At 53.1% G+C, this 18216-nt stretch overlaps 2 protein-coding genes across 2 annotated transcripts; both read left to right on the forward strand.

The window, feature by feature from the left end:
- The first annotated feature begins 6450 nt into the window (after positions 1 to 6450).
- Positions 6451 to 13293, forward strand: SPATA24 (spermatogenesis associated 24). Its single transcript, XM_055331104.1, has 6 exons — positions 6451 to 6609; positions 7768 to 7833; positions 8067 to 8197; positions 8282 to 8352; positions 11254 to 11356; positions 11465 to 13293. Exons 1-6 carry the CDS (start codon positions 6493 to 6495, stop codon positions 11592 to 11594), a joined length of 618 nt encoding a protein of 205 aa, XP_055187079.1. The 5' UTR covers positions 6451 to 6492; the 3' UTR covers positions 11595 to 13293.
- Positions 13294 to 13444: 151 nt separating this feature from the next.
- Positions 13445 to 18040, forward strand: PROB1 (proline rich basic protein 1). Its single transcript, XM_055331102.1, has one exon. It carries the CDS (start codon positions 13543 to 13545, stop codon positions 16615 to 16617), a length of 3075 nt encoding a protein of 1024 aa, XP_055187077.1. The 5' UTR covers positions 13445 to 13542; the 3' UTR covers positions 16618 to 18040.
- The last annotated feature ends 176 nt before the right edge of the window (positions 18041 to 18216 follow it).

Genomic DNA, 18216 nt, shown 5'->3' on the forward strand with positions numbered 1-18216 from the left:
TAATACCTTTCATTTGGGAAAAGATGGAGATGAGATTCAGTTCATCAAAGATGGAGAATGTACTGTGTGTCAGGTGGGCTGAGTTTTGGGCTGGGGAATGGGGAACAAGTGAGACCCAGACTCCTGCAGCTCATGTCTGAGATGGAAGCTAACTTTAGACAATGCTCCCCAGTGGGATGAGTGTCAAAGGGGAAACCGAGGAAAGCTTGGGGAGCTATAACAGAGGACTTTCATTCAGAATGAGGATTCAGTGAAAGCAATTTTGAGGAATAGAGACTTGAAATATAACCACCCTTCTTACAGAAGGCAGTCCTTTTTTTTTTTTTTCAACAGAAAAAGGAAGCCACACTCGATGCTCCCATTTCTGTGAATAGCATCACCATCCATCCAAGTGTGAGTCAGAAAGCTAGGAAACTCTGCATGCTAGACTTCTTTTGGTATCCCCCCAAAGGGCCACACATAATATTTGTGCCCTGGTGTAGTCCCCTTTCTAATCTGGACTGGCCTTTGATCTTTAACCAACAGAATGTGCAAAACTAGCAGCTTCCATTTTTGCCCTTAGGGGAAGCCAGCTGCCATGTAAGTCCAACCATCCTGAGAGCAATAAGCTAAGCACATGGAGAAACCATGCAGAGGAGAACCAAACAACTGAGCTGGTAGCAAGAACTGAGAACCCAGACAGAAAATCCAAGCCGAGCTGCATAGGCCACCCAAGCTGACAAGCAGGATGGAAATGATCTGTCCAAGCCCTGTTCAAGCTGCAGAATCATGAGCAAATGATAATATGGTTACTGGTTTTTCCTTACTACTTAAATTCAATTTGCCAACCTATAGTATAACACCCAGTACTCATCCCATCAAAGGCCCTCCTTAGTGCCCATCACATAGTTACCCAGCCTCCCAATTATGGTTACTGTTTTAAGTCATGACATTTTATGGTTGTTTGTTTGCAGCAGTAGACAACAAGAACATGCTGGCTCTCTTTTTCCCGTATCCCCCTCCTTCATTAAATCCTATCATTTTGACCTCCAGAACATCCTAAGTCCAACTAGTCTCTTCATCTCCTCTGACCTTCTGACTCCAAAACTACCAGCCACTTTTTCTGATAAAAACTGCAATAGCTTCCAGATGCCTGGAGGGCACAGCTGGTCAAGCCCCTGACTCTTGGTTTCCATTCAGGGTTTTTTTTTTAAATTTTTATTTATTTATGATTGTCACACACACGGGGGGGGGGGGGTGGGCAGAGACACAGGCAGAGGGAGAAGCAGGCTCCATGCACCGGGATGCCCGACGTGGAATTCGATCCCGGGTCTCCAGGATCACGCCCTGGGCCAATGGCAGGCGCCAAACCACTGCGCCACCCAGGGATCCCTTCCATTCAGGTTTTATCTTAGGGTTGTGATATCAAGCCCGTTTTAGAGCTCTGCACTTAGCACTGAGTCTGCTTGTGACTCTCTCCCTCTGCCCCTCCCCCCTGCACTGGCTCTCTCAATTAAATAAATCTTAAAAAAAAAAACCCTGCAATAGTTTCCTTTTTTTTTTTTTTTTTTAAGTTTATTTAAGTAGGGGCGCCTGGGTGGCTCAGCAGTTGAGCGTTTGCCTTTGGCTCAGGGATTGATCCCGGATTCCCAGGATCAGTCCCACATTGGGCTCCCTGCATGGAGCCTGCTTCTCATCCCTCTGCCTGTGTTTCTGTCTCTGTCTCTCTCATGAAGGAATAAATAAAATCTTAAAAAAAAAAGTTTAAGTAATCTATACACCCATTATGGGGCTCAGATTCACAACCCTGAGACCAAGAGCTGCATGCTCTGCTGACTGAGCCAGCCAGGTGCTCCAAAACTATAATAGCTTCTCAAGTATAAGTAGTTTCTATGCATCTATTCAGGGCCACCCCCAGTCTGTACACCTTATTGCAACCAGAGAGATCTTTTCAGAGCATAAATTTATGTCATCCTCTTGCCTAAAATATTGAGTAGGTTTCTTTTGCTCCCAGAATAAAAACCATAAAGTTCTTTTTTTTTTAATTTTTATTTATTTATGATAGTCACAGGGAGAGAGAGAGAGGCAGAGACACAGGCAGACTCCATGCACCGGGAGCCCGACGTGGGATTCGATCCCAGGTCTCCAGGATGGCGCCCTGGGCCAAAGGCAGGCGCCAAACTGCTGCGCCACCCAGGGATCCCAAACCATAAAGTTCTTAGCATGGCCTAACACTTAAGATTTACCAAGTTTCTGGCCATGGACCCTTCTTGCACTGTACATCCTTTTCTTTGCTCCATACTAACCTTTTAATGACTACATTCTGCTAACCCCTTTTGCCCAGAGACCTTTCTGGAACCCTTTCCAACTCACCTGCCTCTACCTTTTTTGTTAAGTACCTCTGGGTAATCTTAATAGGTTTCAGCACAAACGTCCCACTTCCTCATAGAAGCCTTCCTCGACACCCCAGATTTGGCAAAAATCTCCCTTTAAAATACTCTCATTCTAGGGCATTTGGCTGGCTTGTAGACAGAGAATGTGGCTCTTAATCACAGGGTCATCTATTCAACCCCATGTTGGGCATGAAGCCTATTTAAAAAAACAAAAACCCACCATTCCTCTCTTTCTTAGCACCTGCCACAGCTATAATGTCATTTAAACAATGGCTTACTTTGGGATGTAAGTGGGTATTTATTTGATGGAACCCCACTAGACTGAGTTTCATTCTGGTCTTATCTGAGCTGAACCTTGAGGAAATGATGTCATCTGCCAGGACTTCCACTGGAAGTGCAGCCCAAATTCTTTGAAACTAGTTTCAACAGGTGTTCCTTCTTGAATCTGAACTCCGAGGCTCCCTAACAAGTAGAATATAGAAGAAATTACACTGTGCCAGTGTTTAGGCCCAAACCTCAAGAAAATGGCCATCTTCCATTTCCCATCACTTCGGATGTTTTCTCTTAAGCCTAATCACCACGTTATAAGAAAATCCAAATAGCCCACGGAGAGGAATAAGAACCTTGGTTCTCAGCCTCAAATGAGCTCCCAGCTTGCCAGTTATGTAAGTGAGCCATCTTGGAAGTAGAATTTCTAGCCTCAGCACCTTTCCTCTCCTCCTCCCCACCAAAAATCCCAGATGAAACAATATGGAGCAGAGATGAGCTTTTACTACTGAACTCTGCCCAAATTGTAGATTCTTGAGCAAAATGATTTTTTTTTTAAGCTGTAAATTTTGGGTGGGTCATTATACAGCAGTAGATAATGGGAACATCAATCAGAATGACAACCCTGTGCAGAAAGGCAACACTTCCCCGGTCAGGATCACAGAGCTGTTTGTGATGTCATGTTATGCTGACCCTCACTGAACCCTGACTCAGGCCAGGAGCCTGTAGTATTTGCTGACATAAAGAGTGGGAGTCTGTGGCAGTCCCCAACCAGGGTGACCATCCTTCATGCTGGTATGCAGGATGCAGACCAAAGGTTCTCCCTTGCTCATAATCTCCTATCCCCAGGGAACTGGCTGGTGGAAACTACTACATTCCAGAGTTTTGCCCTGGAGGGCAGTCTATTCCAGCTTCCGGAGGTGAACATGAATGGCAAGGGACATCCAAGTAGCACTGCATGAAAGACTTAACAGAGAGGACACAGGTCAAGGGGAAAATCCAGTGATCTGCCCCATAGGAATGTCCAGCTTTGTCCAGACTGATTCAGATGAATACTCCTATTTGATAGACAAAATTTCAAGGCAGCTCCATGCTGAGGCACACAAGCCACACAGCACCTTCTAGGCTCATGCTGTCCAACACAGTACCACTAATTACTATGGCTATTTAAATTTTAATTTTAGGGGCACCTGGGTGGCTCAGATGGTTGAGCATCTGCCTATGATTCAGGTCGTGATCTTGGGGTCCTGGGATAGAGCCCTGAGCTGGGCTCCCAGCTCAGCAGGGAGTCTGCTTCTCCCTCTCCCTCTGCCTTTCCCACTGTGCTCTCTCTCTCAAATGATTAAATAAAAAATCTTTAAGAAATTTTAATTTTAGGGATGCCTGGGTGGCTCAGCAGCTAAATATCTGCCTTTGGCTCAGGGTGTGATCCTGGAGTCCCAGGATCGAGTCCTACATCAGGCTCCCTGCATGGAGCCTGCTTCTCCCTCTGCTTATGTTTCTGCCTCTCTCTGTGTTCTCATGACTTAAAAAAATTTTTTAAATGTTAACTAATTAAAAATCTTTAAAATTTAAAACAATTCCTCAAGTCACACAAGCGATGTTTCAAGTGCTGAACAACTAGCTAGATGTGGCTAGTGGCTGCAATACTGGACAGTGCAGATGTAGACTATTTCCATTACATAAATTTTACTGGACTGTACTCCTATAGGCCCTTTATGATTGGTAAACAGAAATAGCCTTGCTCTCTTGGGGCCCTGGGTGGCACAGTCGGTTGAGGGTCCAAGTGTTGGCTTCAGCTGGGGTTGTGATCTCCAGGTGGTGAGATACAGCCTCCAGTAGGCTCCTTGCCGCCCCACGTGGGGCTCCACCCACAGCACAGAGTCAGCTGGACTGTGTGTCTCTCTCTCCCTCTGCCCCTTACCATACTCACGTGCTCAATCTCTCTCTCTCAAATAGACGGATAGATCTTTCAAAAGCAAAGAAGGAAAGAAGGAAGGAAGGAAGGAAGGGAGGGAGGGAGGGAGGGAGGGAGGAAGGAAGGAAGGAAGGAAGGAAGGAAGGAAGGAAGGAAGGAAGGGAAAGAAAGAGCCTTGCTCTCAAGGATGTGAGAATAGATAGATGAAACACAGAAAAATGAAACAAAGGCTACTACTGGGAGAAATGGCCACATTTATCAGGCCACAGATTTCAACCCTGAAATAGGCACGTTGAGGAAGTTTGCAGAGCAGCGTGAGTGGCCTACCTGAACTTTCAGTTCCCCTTCCTGGTCACTGATAATACTTTTTTCCAAACTTCTTAATAGAGTCATTTCTTGCTTTAGGGTATCAAATTCCACAACCTCAATATCCATTATGTTTAACAAAAATGAAACACAGCATCATGGTTAAGAACATGGACTCTGGAGCACCTGGGTGGCTCAGTGGTTGAGCATCTGCCTTTGGCTCAGATTGTGATCCTGGGGTGCTGGGATCAAGTCCCACATTGAGTTCCCCGCAGGGAGCCTGCTTCTACCTCTGCCTGTGTCTCTGTTTCTCTGTGTCTCTCAGGAATAAATGGTTAAAGTCTTTAAAAAAAAAAAAAGAATATGGACTCTGGGGGGCACCTGGGTGGTATAGTTGGTTAAGTGTCAGACTCTTGGTTTTGCTCAGACCATGATCTCAGGGTTGTGAGAATGAGCCCCACATCAGGCTCCACACTTGGTGCAGAGTTTGCTTGAGATTCTCTCCTTCTCTGCCCCTCCTGCTTGTGCTCTCACTCTCTCTTTCTCTCTAAAATAAATAAATAAATAAATTAGTCTTAAAAAGAGAGAGAGAGAGAGAGAGAGAGAACATGGACTCTGGAATCAAACCTCCCATGTTAAAACCCTGTTCCAAAGCTTCTTAGCTTGGGTGACCTTGGCAAGTTACTGATTCTCATAGAACGTGCATTTCCTCATCTGCAAAATAAGGATATCCTACTTCCCAAGATCATTGTAAAGATCACATGAAATAGTGGTAACAAGGCATAAATGCCACAAAATAATACTGAGTAAATATTAGTTCTGATTTTTCCTAAGGTTATTTAACCTTATTTGGGTTTCAAAAAAAAAAAAAAAAAAAAGCCCTCCAAAGAGATTTGGTGACGATGTGTGGTCACTTTAGATCACTGTATCCTTCTGTTATCTCTCTGTTCCCCGTCACTTTCATGCCCCTCCTCTGCTCTCCTGATCTCTCCAGGGTCCTCTCCAGTACCTTGATATGGTCCCATATGGGTTCAGTGTGGCTGTCAACAGCCTGGTACCAGAGTATGAGGACTCATCTTGGGTGGCATCACTTTCCCTTCCTGTTCCTGGGCTTCCCTTCATTGCTTGGGTTCAGGCCACCTAAGTACTGAGTGTATTCATACTTGGAAGAGAGATCACAAGAGGCTGGAGTTTCATACTCTGGGGGAAATCTAGAGATTAGGGCGGAAGAAGGAAGCCTGTCAAGTTAAAGATGCTGGGGTTGCCTTAGGCTCCCACAGACCGCTCCGCAGATCTTGCTTTTAACAGGCACTGGGAGAAGGCTGAGAGAGTCGTTGTCTAAGTGAGGCCCGTCCACTTCCTTAAGGAAGTATAAGCCGGGCGCCGCCTGCCCCTCAGGTCTGCGTGACAAACACAAGATAAAACAGGTGTGCAAAATAAACAAATTCCTAAGGGTAGAGGCGCTTTCCGAGAGCGGCTCCTTTAAGAGGCGGGCCCCATCCCTGTTAACCAAGGAGTCTCCGCCCCCCGGTTGCCAGGGTGCTCTATGGCGTCGCATTCTCATTGGTGGGCGGCGGTTAGCGAGGCGCCTAGAGGCTGCCATTTCCAACAAGCCGGCGGGGGCAGAAGATGGCGACGCCCCTTGGGTGGTCGCAGGGGGGGTCGGGGTCGGTGTGTCTCGCCTTCGATCAACTGCGGGACGTGATCGAATCTCAGGAGGAACTGATCCATCAGCTGAGGAACGTGGTACGCAGCAAGAAAAGCTGGGGGAGAGGCCAGACTGGACACCGATATGGAGGGGGCGGGGCGGGGCGGGGCCGGACTCTCGGGACGGAGACTCTCGTGGGGCGGAGGCGGGGCGCGGCTGTGTCCCGGCGGGTGGCACTCGAGCCAAAACCGCACGGTCTTCACGAATATTTACTGGGGAATTTAAATCAAAGTCAGGTTGTTTTCTCCTCTTTGCCTGGTTGTGTAAGGCCTGGGAGTTATGCCCCGGTCTATTCACTGGGCTTCACTTTCCGCATTTCTAATTGGACTCACTGGCTTCCCAGGGCCCTCAGGTGCAGGCACTGAAACTATAACTATCTTTTCTATTATGGACTTTCACCTCTTACCCCCCAGCGTCTAAGGCAGCGCCATGCTGAATGCAGTAAGCACAGGTTTGTCCCTTGCACATGTTAACTTAAGGCTTCCGACCCCTTGATGTCCCCTTGCGTTTGCCTTCTCAATCAAACCCTAGTTCATGAGTTCAAAGCCCCTGGAGCCACAGATTACCTGGACGGGCACGGTAAAATCCTGTGCAGCTGGGGTTCATGCTTTTCCTGTTTTTGTTTTCTGTCTTGATAAGAAGGTCTTGAGATATCTCTATCTCAGAAACAAAAATGACCTAACATCTGTTTCTCACTCTGATGGGTGAATGCAGCTCTAGGCACTGAATGACCTGCAATTCCCTGAGGGTACCCCAGCTCTTTTTCTTTGAAGCTGGCCTTCCCATGTATGTTCTCCCGTCTGGAACACTTCTGTTCCACCCCTGTTCCTCCTCCGGCAGGCCAGCGCCTGTTTAGCAGTCAGATGTCCTGTCTGATGACCCCTTCTCTGGAAGCAGTGCTGACCTTTCCCCAGGCTAGGGGCTGCCTCTGGGCACCAACAGCCCTTTGTGCTTCTCCATTGTAGCACACTCGTGTTAGAAGGGCTGGCCAGGAGCTATCTTCTATATCAGACTGGTTGCTCCTTGAGGGTAGGACCTAGAGCTGAGACTCTGGATCTTGTGGAACCAAATTCTCCCTTCTCAGAGCCCAAGTCTCATCCTAGGTATCATCCCACTGTCTAACCTTGGTCCTGGTTCCTAGAAAGCACCCCTCCCACTCCAGCCCCAGGCCCTCCCTGAGCCAGGCTCTGTTGCAGATGGTTCTCCAGGATGAAAATTTTGTCAGTAAAGAAGAGTTCCAGGCAGTGGAAAAGAAGCTGGTGGTAAGTAATGGTCTCTGTAGGTTCCTGATCTTCCCCCATTTTCTGGGATCCCTCTGGATGGGTACAGTTATTCAGTATTGGCTCTGAGAGCCTCCAGCCCCAGTAGTGAGGACAAAATCTTCTTGGGTCCTGGCTTCCATGTGCCTCTCCGAGAAATGGAGCTGGTTAAGGGAACCTAGGAGACCCAGGGTGGCTTGGGGGTAATGAGGTCACTGCTGCTGCTGCCCCTGCAGGAAGAGAAAGCTGCTCATGCCAAGACTAAGGCCCTCCTGGCCAAGGAAGAGGAGAAGTTGCAGTTTGCCCTCGGAGAGGTTGAGGTGCTGTCTAAACAGCTGGAGAAAGAGAAGCTGGCTTTTGAAAAGGCGTGAGTGGGCCTTGGTAGGGGGGGTGAAGGGTTGGTGGTCCAGTCTGCCTGTCAGCCTTCCCACTGTTTATCTTCTCCACTCAGGCTCTCCAGTGTCAAGAGCAGAGCCCTGCAGGAAACCAGTAAGAAGGACCAGCTTATCACCAAGTGCAATGGTAGGCGGGAGGCCCGTGCTCCCCCCCACGCTTACATGCATGGGCTCTTCTCTAACAGCCCAGTGCCCGTATCCAGGGCAGGGTTTCACCCCAACTTCTGCCCCCGGCTGAGGATACAGGCAGGCCCAGGCGGGCCACACCTTCGCAAAGGCCTTCAGGGACCAGGCAGGCCACGGAAATGAGGGAAGCAGTCGGTGTACAATATTCTTCATGGCCATAAAGGAACGGGCTCGCTCCCATTTTTCTTGAAACATAAGACCTTCTTAGTCCACCTTTTGTTTTCCCACTTTTGATGGGTATCAGAAATAGCGTACTTTACCTGTAACTGTTACAGGACGAACAGCAGGATAAGCACAGTCGTCTTTGGGAGCTGACCCCTACTGTCAGGGTTGAGGACCCAGCAGGGAGGAGAGGGGACTGTGGTGACAGGAAGAGCCACGCCACCTCTCAAGGGCTTAGTGCCTCTGCCGTGGGAATGGGGGCCGAGTATTGGCAGATCCTTAAAAAAAGAAACCAGAAACCAGGTTCTAATGGAAATTTTTCTGATTTTTTTAGTGTTGGCAACTGACTTAGAAATTTTAAAACTATTGTATGGGCCAAGTAACATGTGTCTGTAGGCCATTAATTTTCATCTCCACTCTGTGCAGATGCCTATGGCCACTTGTTGGCTCAAGGTGGTGCTGTGAGTTTGGGGGTATTTTCTGTCAGCCACCCAGTGTCCCTAGATCTCAGGAACCCCCTTTTAGTTTCCCAGAACACTAAATTCCCCTTAGCTAGTCTAAGAAATAGACATGAATTCCATATGGAACATTTGCTTCACAGATTGCAGGCGATTTTAGATAGGCCACAGATCAGAGCCCAAGTCCAAAAGAGATTCAGGGTCCCTCCTGATGGGTGTCATCTAGAGTCTTGGGTACCCTGTACCCACCAATCCATCCCTCTCTCCCTGGGTGAGTACTCTCACTGGTAAGATGCCAGCAGGCTGATACCTTGATCTCACTAGGTGGGCTGACAGGCCTTATGGCAGTATGAGCAAGGGCTCCCGTGGGGGCCCCCAGGGGTCCAAGTGAGGGCAGGGGTCCCCTCACTGCCTCCACATCCAAGGCCACTGGGCTCCAGTCCTTCCTCCCCGTGTACCTATCCCCCCCCACGCCCCCAACTTTCCTAAAAGGAACCTAGAGTTCTTTCCTGGTGGTGCCCAAGCATTTCCTAGAGATCAGCCACAGCTGCAGGGCTCTGTGTCTACTTGTGCAAGGTGTGTGTGTGGGGATGGAACCTGGCTGCCTCCCCGTAGAATGTCCTAAGCACCTCCAGTGGGACACAAGCCTTCCCCTGGCCTATGCCCTCCCGACCCCTCAATCTCCCTTTATGTGGGTTTAGTTTGGTTTTTACACTTACACAGTTTCTTATTTTTCTCAAAGGGATTTTTCTAACCATTCTCTCATTTGGCTGCTATTTATTTTAAATTTATCTCTCATTTATTTTAAAAATTCACAGAAATTTCTGATGCTTTTTCCCAAAAGAACTTCACAGTCAATCAATCTGGGTGACCTTGAGAAGAAGGTTCAATAGTTCTGGTCCTATGACCCACGGAACTCATTTTCCTTCTCTTCCTTCCCTTGCATCTTTGTCTCCTCTTTTGTATGTCGCGTCTTAATTTTTTATCAAATCTTTTCTTCTGAAACCTTAAATTGCTTCAGCATTTCTGAATTTTTAGAGTTTGTGTTGTAGTTAATGTTTGTCCAGCCTTTAAAGGCAGTGGGATTTTCTTCCTATGAGGATAAGAATTTTCCAGGACTCCCCAAGGGACAGTTCATATAAATGAAGCACCCCCCCCCGCCCCCACCCTGAGATTCCTACAACCACTTTCAATTTTGATTCAAGACACAAAAATCATCTTTGCATCTAATGAGCACTTAATGTAGGGGGCAAGCTTTGCCACACTATCTCCCTGGGTGCTCCTCACACCCCTGTGGGACAGGGGCTGTTCCTGTCCCCATCACAGATGAGGAAATGGGTCTAGAAAAGGAGGTAACTTGCCAAAAATAGTAATACTGTCTCATCGATATTAACACCGTTGAAACATTGCCTTATTCTGTTCAGTTCCTGAGTTTTAACTCTCTTTCAGGAGCTGCCTCCTTGAAGGTAGGGGACCCTGTCTTTTCCCCTTGTGAAGCCCTAGCACAGGACTGGATACCTAGCTGGTCCTCAGTAGGTCTGGTTGGATTGAGATGATGAAACTAAGTGATGTTTTTAAGTCCTAAACCCCCAGAGTGTATCCTGTCCATTCATTCCCCAAATAAATTCATTGTGTCCCATCCATGTACCAGGTACTATTTTAGGCCTTAGGGTTAAAGCAGTAAATTGAAAAAATCTTTATCCTTGTGGATTTCATGGATATAAATCCAACTTGGGAAGAAGATAGGTGAGTAAAATATATGGTATGTTAGCTATAAGTGCTAAGAAGAAAAAGAAAGCAGGATAAAGGGATAGAAACTACTGAGAGGGGTTGATACTTTTAGATTGGTAAGGGTCTTACCAAGGAGGCGATATTTGTGAAGATTGGCAGGAGTTAAGGGCAGGAGCCATTCATCCTCCTGCCTTTGGGCAGCACTGTCCACCTCTCTGCAGGGGCCTTCGCCTGCCCTCATGTGGGTCACCTGGTCCAGAACAGAGTTGTGAAATCACTGACACACATCAGACATTGCGCCCCTTAGCCACCATCCTGTCAAAACTCCATAATAAACTCATTCTTACTAAGGTGTTAGCAGCTACTTATGGAGCACCCCTGGGTGGGGGGAGCCAACTTCTTAAAATACCTGTTAGGGAATGAATGCCTTATCTCAGGAAGAAGCCTGTAGGATGGGAACCACCCCTCCTCCCTGCCTCTCTCCCCCACAGAAATTGAGTCTCACATTATAAAGCAAGAAGATATACTTAATGGCAAAGAGAATGAGATTAAGGAGTTGCAGCAAGTTATCAGCCAGCAGAAACAGATCTTCAGGTGAGGGGTCTGGGCCAGGCCTGGGGATTGTTGATGGAAGTGGGGAGCCAGCTCTCTGGCCCCTATCCTAGACTGCCCCCAGCCCATGCCCAGACGGCTCCATTGCAGGAATCACGTGTCTGACTACCGGATCCAGAAGCAGCAGGAGAACTACATGGCCCAAGTGCTGGACCAGAAGCATAAGAAAGCCTCAGGGATGCGTCAGGCCCGGAGCCACCAGCGTCCCAGGGAAAAATAAAATGGTCGTCGCCTTCCTATTCTCTGGCTGTAATGCCCGACCTCTGCCTTCCCTGCTGTGGGGATCCCCACCCCTGCCCTTCCTGTCCCTGTGGGTCCTGGCCCCTGCCAAAACAGACTTCACCTGGCCTGATTCCCAGGGAAGAGGCAGAAGGCACTCTTTTTTTTTTTTTTCCCCCTCCCTGCCTGCCTTCTGGAGGGCCTTGGTAACAGAAGGGAGAATCAAGTTACCAGGGACTGAGTGGGGAGCAGGCCTTGGGCCACCGCCTTCCAGGCCACTCAGAAAAGGATGCTGCTCAAGTCCCCAGTCCCTGCCACTTCCCTCCCTCCCCTGGGTCCTAGGGGGAGGAGAGGTGTGGAGGTCTAGCCTACAGGAGGACAACTCTGTTGTCTAATAGGCACTGTTCTTCCTACTCTTGGTATTTAATCTCTCCCTATGTAAACAGCTCTGGTTACCCCTGGTTACCTGTAAACACCCCACCCTACTCCCAGTGCCCTGGTAAATTTAACTCTCCCAACTTGGCTATAGAGCAGGAAAGGCTGTGTGTGTGTTTGAGTATGTGATAAGCCCTGACTGGAGACAACAGGCAGTGGGTTCCAAGACCACAGTGAATTTGGGAAATCCATTACCATCATATAACAAGAATGTTACACCTGTGAATCATACTTGTATCCTCTTACACTTCCCCCAAACAGAGGCTTGAATCTTCACAAGGGGAAGGAAGGGAAAAGGACAATGTTATGTCTTTTTTTAAGGTGGGGAACAGTCTCTGAAGGGCCTATGACTTGTTAAAGTTGCATGTGCAGCACCAGATGATAGGCAGGCTTGATCCTTTCACAAGCCATCACTGATGGCTAGATGATCATGGGGACACACCCAGTCAGGGGACCCACTCAGAGGCTGAGTCAGATTTGTCAATCTAGCCTAACCTGAGTCAGTGTGAGTGCATGGGGTGGGGGGTTGCTGTGTTTTTGCCCCAAGGCCAGCTAGGGCCCGAAACATAGCAGGAACTTAAAGCCGGAAGTTTAAGGGCAAATGGTGCTCACTGTCATTATCCCAGGGCAGTGACAAGTGGTGACTGCTTCCCCACCAGCACCTGTCCCTGGGGTGAATCCTGAGGTGGTGGGGGCTGGAGTGAGGGCCTTGCAAGTGCCAGAGCTCTTTCTGCCTCAGAAGGGCTTCAGAGAGGGGTCATGGCTACCCCAAAGGTTCCTAAGAGACCCCACATCAGTGTCTTGTTTTAGGTGCCAAGGCCATCTGTGAAAGCTAGAGCTAGCCACCCCAGGCCCTTCCAGTATGGTCCCACTAAAGGCAATGGGTCCAGCCAGGTACAGCTTCCCGAGGCCCTAGTACAACCTGGGGACTTGGGGGATCCCTGCAAGCAAAGCTCCATCAAAGATCATGGGGTGATGGGTCAAGGAAGGTGGTGGGTGAACCCTTACATACTCTAGCTGGGACAAGTGATGAGAGGGCCAGAGAGAAGGGGTGTGCTCCGGTGGTAGGAAGACACTGGGGGGCTAACTGGAAGATGAAATTGCTCAGAAGACCCCGAAAGTCTGGTCCTGGTCCCCTGGCTCCCATTCTGACCCACGTGCCATGGTGCTTGACGTCAGGCTGGGCCCTGCTCTGCCTGTTTCTTAGCCTGTGAGCAGAGTTAGGCCTAGCTCCTGGCTTCAAACCTGCCCTTCCCTCACCTTCCTGTCAGCCCAAGACTGGAGAGCCATCCTAGGCCTCTGGCCCGCGCCAGAGGGGAACGTCGGAAAAGTAAAGCCCAGGACCCAAGGCTGTCCTGTGGGCGACGCCACTGATTCGCGATCGACCGCAGCCGCGGCCGCTTTAAGGCGCGGTGACCCCACGACATCCGCGGGCGGGGCGGGGACAATGTGGGCAGCCGCAGCACCGGCGGAGGCAAACGTGAGGGAGGTAGTGCGCGGCGCCCAGCCCCGCCATGCTGACCGCGCTCGCCCGGCCAGCCCGGCCTGGGCTCCCGGCGCAGCTGCCTGCGGCCCCCGCCCGGCGTCAGGACTCCTCTGGTTCGTCAGGCTCCTACCACACGGCTCCGGGTTCTCCAGGGCCCCCGGACGTTGGGCCGGACGCAGAGTGCCGGGCGCATTGGCCCGGGGTGGCCCCTGCGCTGGGGGCGGGCGCGCAGCCTCGCCTGTCCGTCAGCGCCCAGAATAGCCGCCAGCAGCCCGGGCCCGGCTCGGGTTTCCCGCGAGGCCGGGGCTCCAGCCCGCGGCCGCCCCAGCCGCAGCTGCGCATGCTGCCGTCGGGGGAGATGGAAGTCATCTTCGGCGCAGGGGCCCTGTTCGGCCGCTCCGACGCGGCGGATAGCGAGGTGCAACAACTCACTGCCCGCGCCTTCCGCAGCCTCTCTCCGCCCGGGCCCGCGACTCCGGCTCCCGCAACACCGACGCCCCAGGCCCCCGACGGTGGCTCCCGCTGGGCCACTTACCTAGAGGTACGGCCCCGCGGGCCGAGTCCTGGGACCCCAGCGCAGTTCGAGTGTGTGGAGGTGGCGCTGGAGGAGCGTGAGGCTCCCGCCAGGTCCCGCACGGTGCCCAAGCGTCAGATCGAGCTGCGCCCCCGGCCCCAGAGTCCGCCGCGGGAGGCGGGAGCACCACCGCGCCCCCGGCTGCTCCTGCGCACTGGCTCCCTGGACGAGTCGCTGGGCCGCCTGCAGGAAGCCGCTGGCCTGGTGCAGACAGCACTGGCCAGAAAACTGAGCCCTGCAGCCCCTGCCCCAAGCAGCGCCACCTTCGGGCCCACGGGGCGGCCAGAGTGTGCGAGCCGAGAAACGGCCCGCAGTACCCGAAAGGTCCCGGAGGAGGCCAGGTCTCGGCCACCGCGCGTGCACTATGGTTCAGCACCCGCCAAGGCACCGCGGCCGTGGCCCAGCCTCCGAGAGCGCGCGATTCGGCGCGACAAGCCCGCGCCGGGCACCGAGCCGCTGGGTCCGGTTAGTTCCAGCATCTTCCTGCAGTCAGGGGAGAAGACTCGGGAGGCACAAAGTCAGGAACTTAAGACTCGGTCCCCGCGACAGACTCCGGATCGAGCCATTCTGAGAGCACAGAGTCCGCCTTTCGAGTCGAGGGGCCCTCGGGAAGTTCCGAGTAAGGCTGCGAGGCCATGGAGCTCGTCCCCGCTGTGGCAGGCTCCAAATGGGACCGTACGGGGTCCTCACTGCCCGTCCCCCCAGAATCAGCAGCCCCCGTGGAATCGGGCTATTCGGAGGGTGAGTAGCCCGTCGTTCCCCGAAGCATCCCGTGCATGGGGAAATCAGGATCCCGCTGTCGAGGAAACTGTCAGCAGAAGAAGCCCCTCCCCACCGACTGTTTCCCAGTGGAATCAGGGTGTCGTCGCCAGGACAAGAAGCCCGTCCCCTGAAGCTCCTTCCCTATGGGAGGTTCCTCAACCGGCAGTTGGGAATACCGCAGAGGGCGGTAGGAGCGCGTATCCACCGGCCTTGTCCTCCTCGTGGGAGGCTCCAGATCGTACTAATGGGACGTGGAATCCATCTCCCCAAGACACGTGGGGTCCCACACCACAGGGCTCATCCATAGTATCTACGTCTAAAGCTCTGAATGGGATAGGAATGGAAGAGCTGGAGCTGCCTAGGCCGTCCACACCTGGGGCCCTGGAACTCACGGAGGCGCAAGGTCAGTCCCTGCGGGAGGTGCAGGATCTTGCTTTCCGAGGCAGTCAGCCGTCGCCAGAGGCGGCCGCACCTGAGCTGACCCTCAGTCGCCTTGTGGGCCCTGTGGATGCCCATGTGCCCCGGGAAGCCTTGGGCCCCGGAGAGGCCGCCTCGGGACGGCCTCGCGTGGCCATCCCGCGGCCCCGCGACGTACGCAAGATGGTGAAGACCACGTACGCGCCGAGCTTCCCCGCGGGAACCGCGGCTTTGCGGCTGCCTGCGCCTCCTGTGGAAGCCCGCGCGGAGGAGGGCGGCGCGCCCAGGACGGAAGCGTTGCCGGCGCTGGCGTCGCCAGCCCCAGCGCACTACACTTCGGTTTACCTCAAAGACTTTCTTCCGGTCGTGACGCACCCCTACGAGCCCCCAGAGCCGTCCCCTGACGCAGTCCCCCGGGACGCTCCGCGGCCCAACGGGGTCCTGAGGCGGAGAGCGGAGAACAGCACGGCCAAACCCTTCGCACGCACGGAGATCCGCCTGCCTGCGGCACTGGCCGTGGGCCGCCGGCCGGAGGGAGCCGGGGGAGTTGTGCGCGGTCCTGGCGGGGAGAACCGGGAGGCTGAGGCGCGGCGCCTGGTCCCCGACGGCGAGGGGCGAACCAGCCCCGTAGGCGGCGCGCGCGCGCCACCCCAGCCGCCGCCCACGGGCCCCGGAGGGCCCCAGCCACCCCGACCACCGTGCCCCCGCTCGCCTCAGGCGCACCCCAGCTCGAGCGCCGGGACAGCACCCAAACCGGAGACGTCTCCTGTAGCTCCCGAGCCGGCGACTGCGATCCAGTCGTCTCTCCTGCGGGAGTCCCAGGCGTCGGCCGGCAGAACCGGCCCGCCCCAACCCCGTGCTGCCTCAGCGCCTCCGACGGACCGGCCCCTCGAAGGCCCCTTCCACGGGGCACGCAGGCCCCCAGGGACTGCGAACCCGGGGAAGGTCCTGGTGGACCCCGAGAGCGGCCGTTGCTACTTTGTGGAGGCGCCGCGGCAGCCTCGGCTGCGGCTACTCTTCGACCCCGAAAGCGGGCAATACGTAGAGGTGCTGCTGCCGCCATCGCCCCAGGTGCCACCACGCCGCGTCTACACCCCGCTGGCCCTGGGCTCTGGCCTCTACCCGCCCGCCTATGGGCCTCTCCCGGGCCTCTCAGGGCCACCGTCCCTGGCCCCACCGGGCTTCAGCGGCCCCCAGGTACCCTGGGCCTCCGAGGCGGGCCCCCTGGACGGGATGTACTACCTGCCAGTGAGTGGAACCCCCAGCCCCGCACCCCCTCTGCTCCTCTGTGCTCCGCCCAACAGTTCGAGTTCGGCCCAGCCCGGCAAGGGGTCCTTGTTCTCAGGGTGAGGCCCCAGGGCCTATCCTGGGCATTGGGGCCTGTTTGATAGCCTTGGGGGTTCTGGCATCTAGTCCCCTGCCCGTTCCTTCTATCACCTCTTTCTTTTACCCAGCCCACCCAGTCTTCACACTGGAAGTCACCTCCAGAGGGTATATCGGAGACTTTGGGACTGATGGAGCTGGAACTCAGAAAGTGGCTGCCTACTTTCTCCCCCAACAAAATTGTATACTCCTTTCCCAGGCATCCCCAGAGTGTGGTGTGTTTGTGTGTTTGTGAGGAGTCTCTGGAGTTGTTCCTAGGAACTGACTTGAGGGGGTGTCGGAGTTCACCAGGAGCAACAAGAAATAGGATCAGCAGAGGGCGGATGTGTCCCTCCCTGAAGGTGGATCCAGCTGCGGTGGAGTAGGCTAGTGGGCGCTGGTGCGATGGAGGGAGGACTGTGGCTAGCAACTCTTGTTCTTTGGAAGAGGATCTGAGCCTTGGCCTGGGAGGTCGTGTGGGAAAGGCTAGTGCAGCCCCTGGGTCAGGCTGGATCTGAGGAAGGGAGCTGTGGGGACGGCAGGTGGAGGTAGAGCAGGGAAGTTATATGGAAGGGGCTATGGAGGGTCAGCCTGGAGATGGGGATTGGGTAGGGAGGCAGCTATAGTCTCCAGCTGGGAGCCCCACTTCTCATCCTCCCCTCAACCTCAGCATCTGACTTGGCTTCTCAAAGTCATCAGAGCTGAGCTGGCTCATCCTGGGGCCAGGAGTGGAGGTTTAAGCCATTCCCACCCAAGTTGGGGGCCAGATGCAGTGACTCATCAGAAAGGACTTACAAACAGGGAGGATGTTTCAGCCTCTTGACCCCTCTGGGAGTAGTGGAGGGTGGGTTAGGGCTGCCAGTAAAAGGGATGCCATGGGGGTGGGGAGCAGGGCAGGGAGACTTGGAGCCCTCTGCTGATTGCACTCCCTCAGTAACAGATGTGGCAACCATGCCCAGAGAGGGCCTGGCTCGGCAGACTGGTCACAGCAAGGAGGGAACAGGACCCAGAGCCTGTGTGCTAATTGCCTTGAGATAGGAGCGTCTGAGGAGGGCTGAGAGAGATGCATGGGGTAGGACATGTGAGTCTGTGTGTAGTTCTGAGCTTGAAGTGTCAGGGCTTTGTTGACTGATATGTGATAAGATGAGTTTGGGGAAGAACAGTTCCCATTAGGAGCAGTTGTTAGGGATGGAGATTGATGCCTTACTTAAATTCCAGGCCCCTAGGCGGTCTGGGTCCCTTGAAGTCCCAGACTCCCTGCCTTCAGCTGAAAGTTGACTGGGAGAGCTATGAGTCAGAATAACCTGAACAACTTCTCATGGCCAGGGATGCTGGTTCTGATGGCATGGAGGGCCCTGGTCCCCTCACCTCATCCTGGTGTGCAATAAATCACTGATCCAATGAGCCACGATGCTTGGAACAACTGGTGTAAGTTGTCTGATTTCTAATTTACTGCTGCGACTTCTAACACCCCCTTTAACACTCTTCTCTGCCTGGGTATGGTCTGGGTGGAGGCGGCCCTAGGGCTCAGGGAAGGAGCCCACGTGTATCTTTCATGGATGTGACATCCTGGCCTCAGCAAACTCA

Source organism: Nyctereutes procyonoides, unplaced genomic scaffold (assembly GCF_905146905.1).
Source record: "Nyctereutes procyonoides isolate TBG_1078 unplaced genomic scaffold, NYPRO_anot_genome, whole genome shotgun sequence".
NCBI classification, from domain to species: domain Eukaryota; kingdom Metazoa; phylum Chordata; class Mammalia; order Carnivora; family Canidae; genus Nyctereutes; species Nyctereutes procyonoides.

Excerpts from the sequence above, each read along its gene's own strand:
- PROB1 (XM_055331102.1), top strand. The coding sequence starts at position 13,543 with ATGCTGACCGCGCTCGCCCGGCCAGCCCGGCCTGGGCTCCCGGCGCAG.
- SPATA24 (XM_055331104.1), top strand. The coding sequence starts at position 6,493 with ATGGCGACGCCCCTTGGGTGGTCGCAGGGGGGGTCGGGGTCGGTGTGT. Across the intron at positions 7,834-8,066 it reads CAGTGGAAAAGAAGCTGGTG|GAAGAGAAAGCTGCTCATGC; the intron begins GTAAGTAATGGT and ends CTGCCCCTGCAG. Across the intron at positions 8,353-11,253 it reads GCTTATCACCAAGTGCAATG|AAATTGAGTCTCACATTATA; the intron begins GTAGGCGGGAGG and ends TCTCCCCCACAG.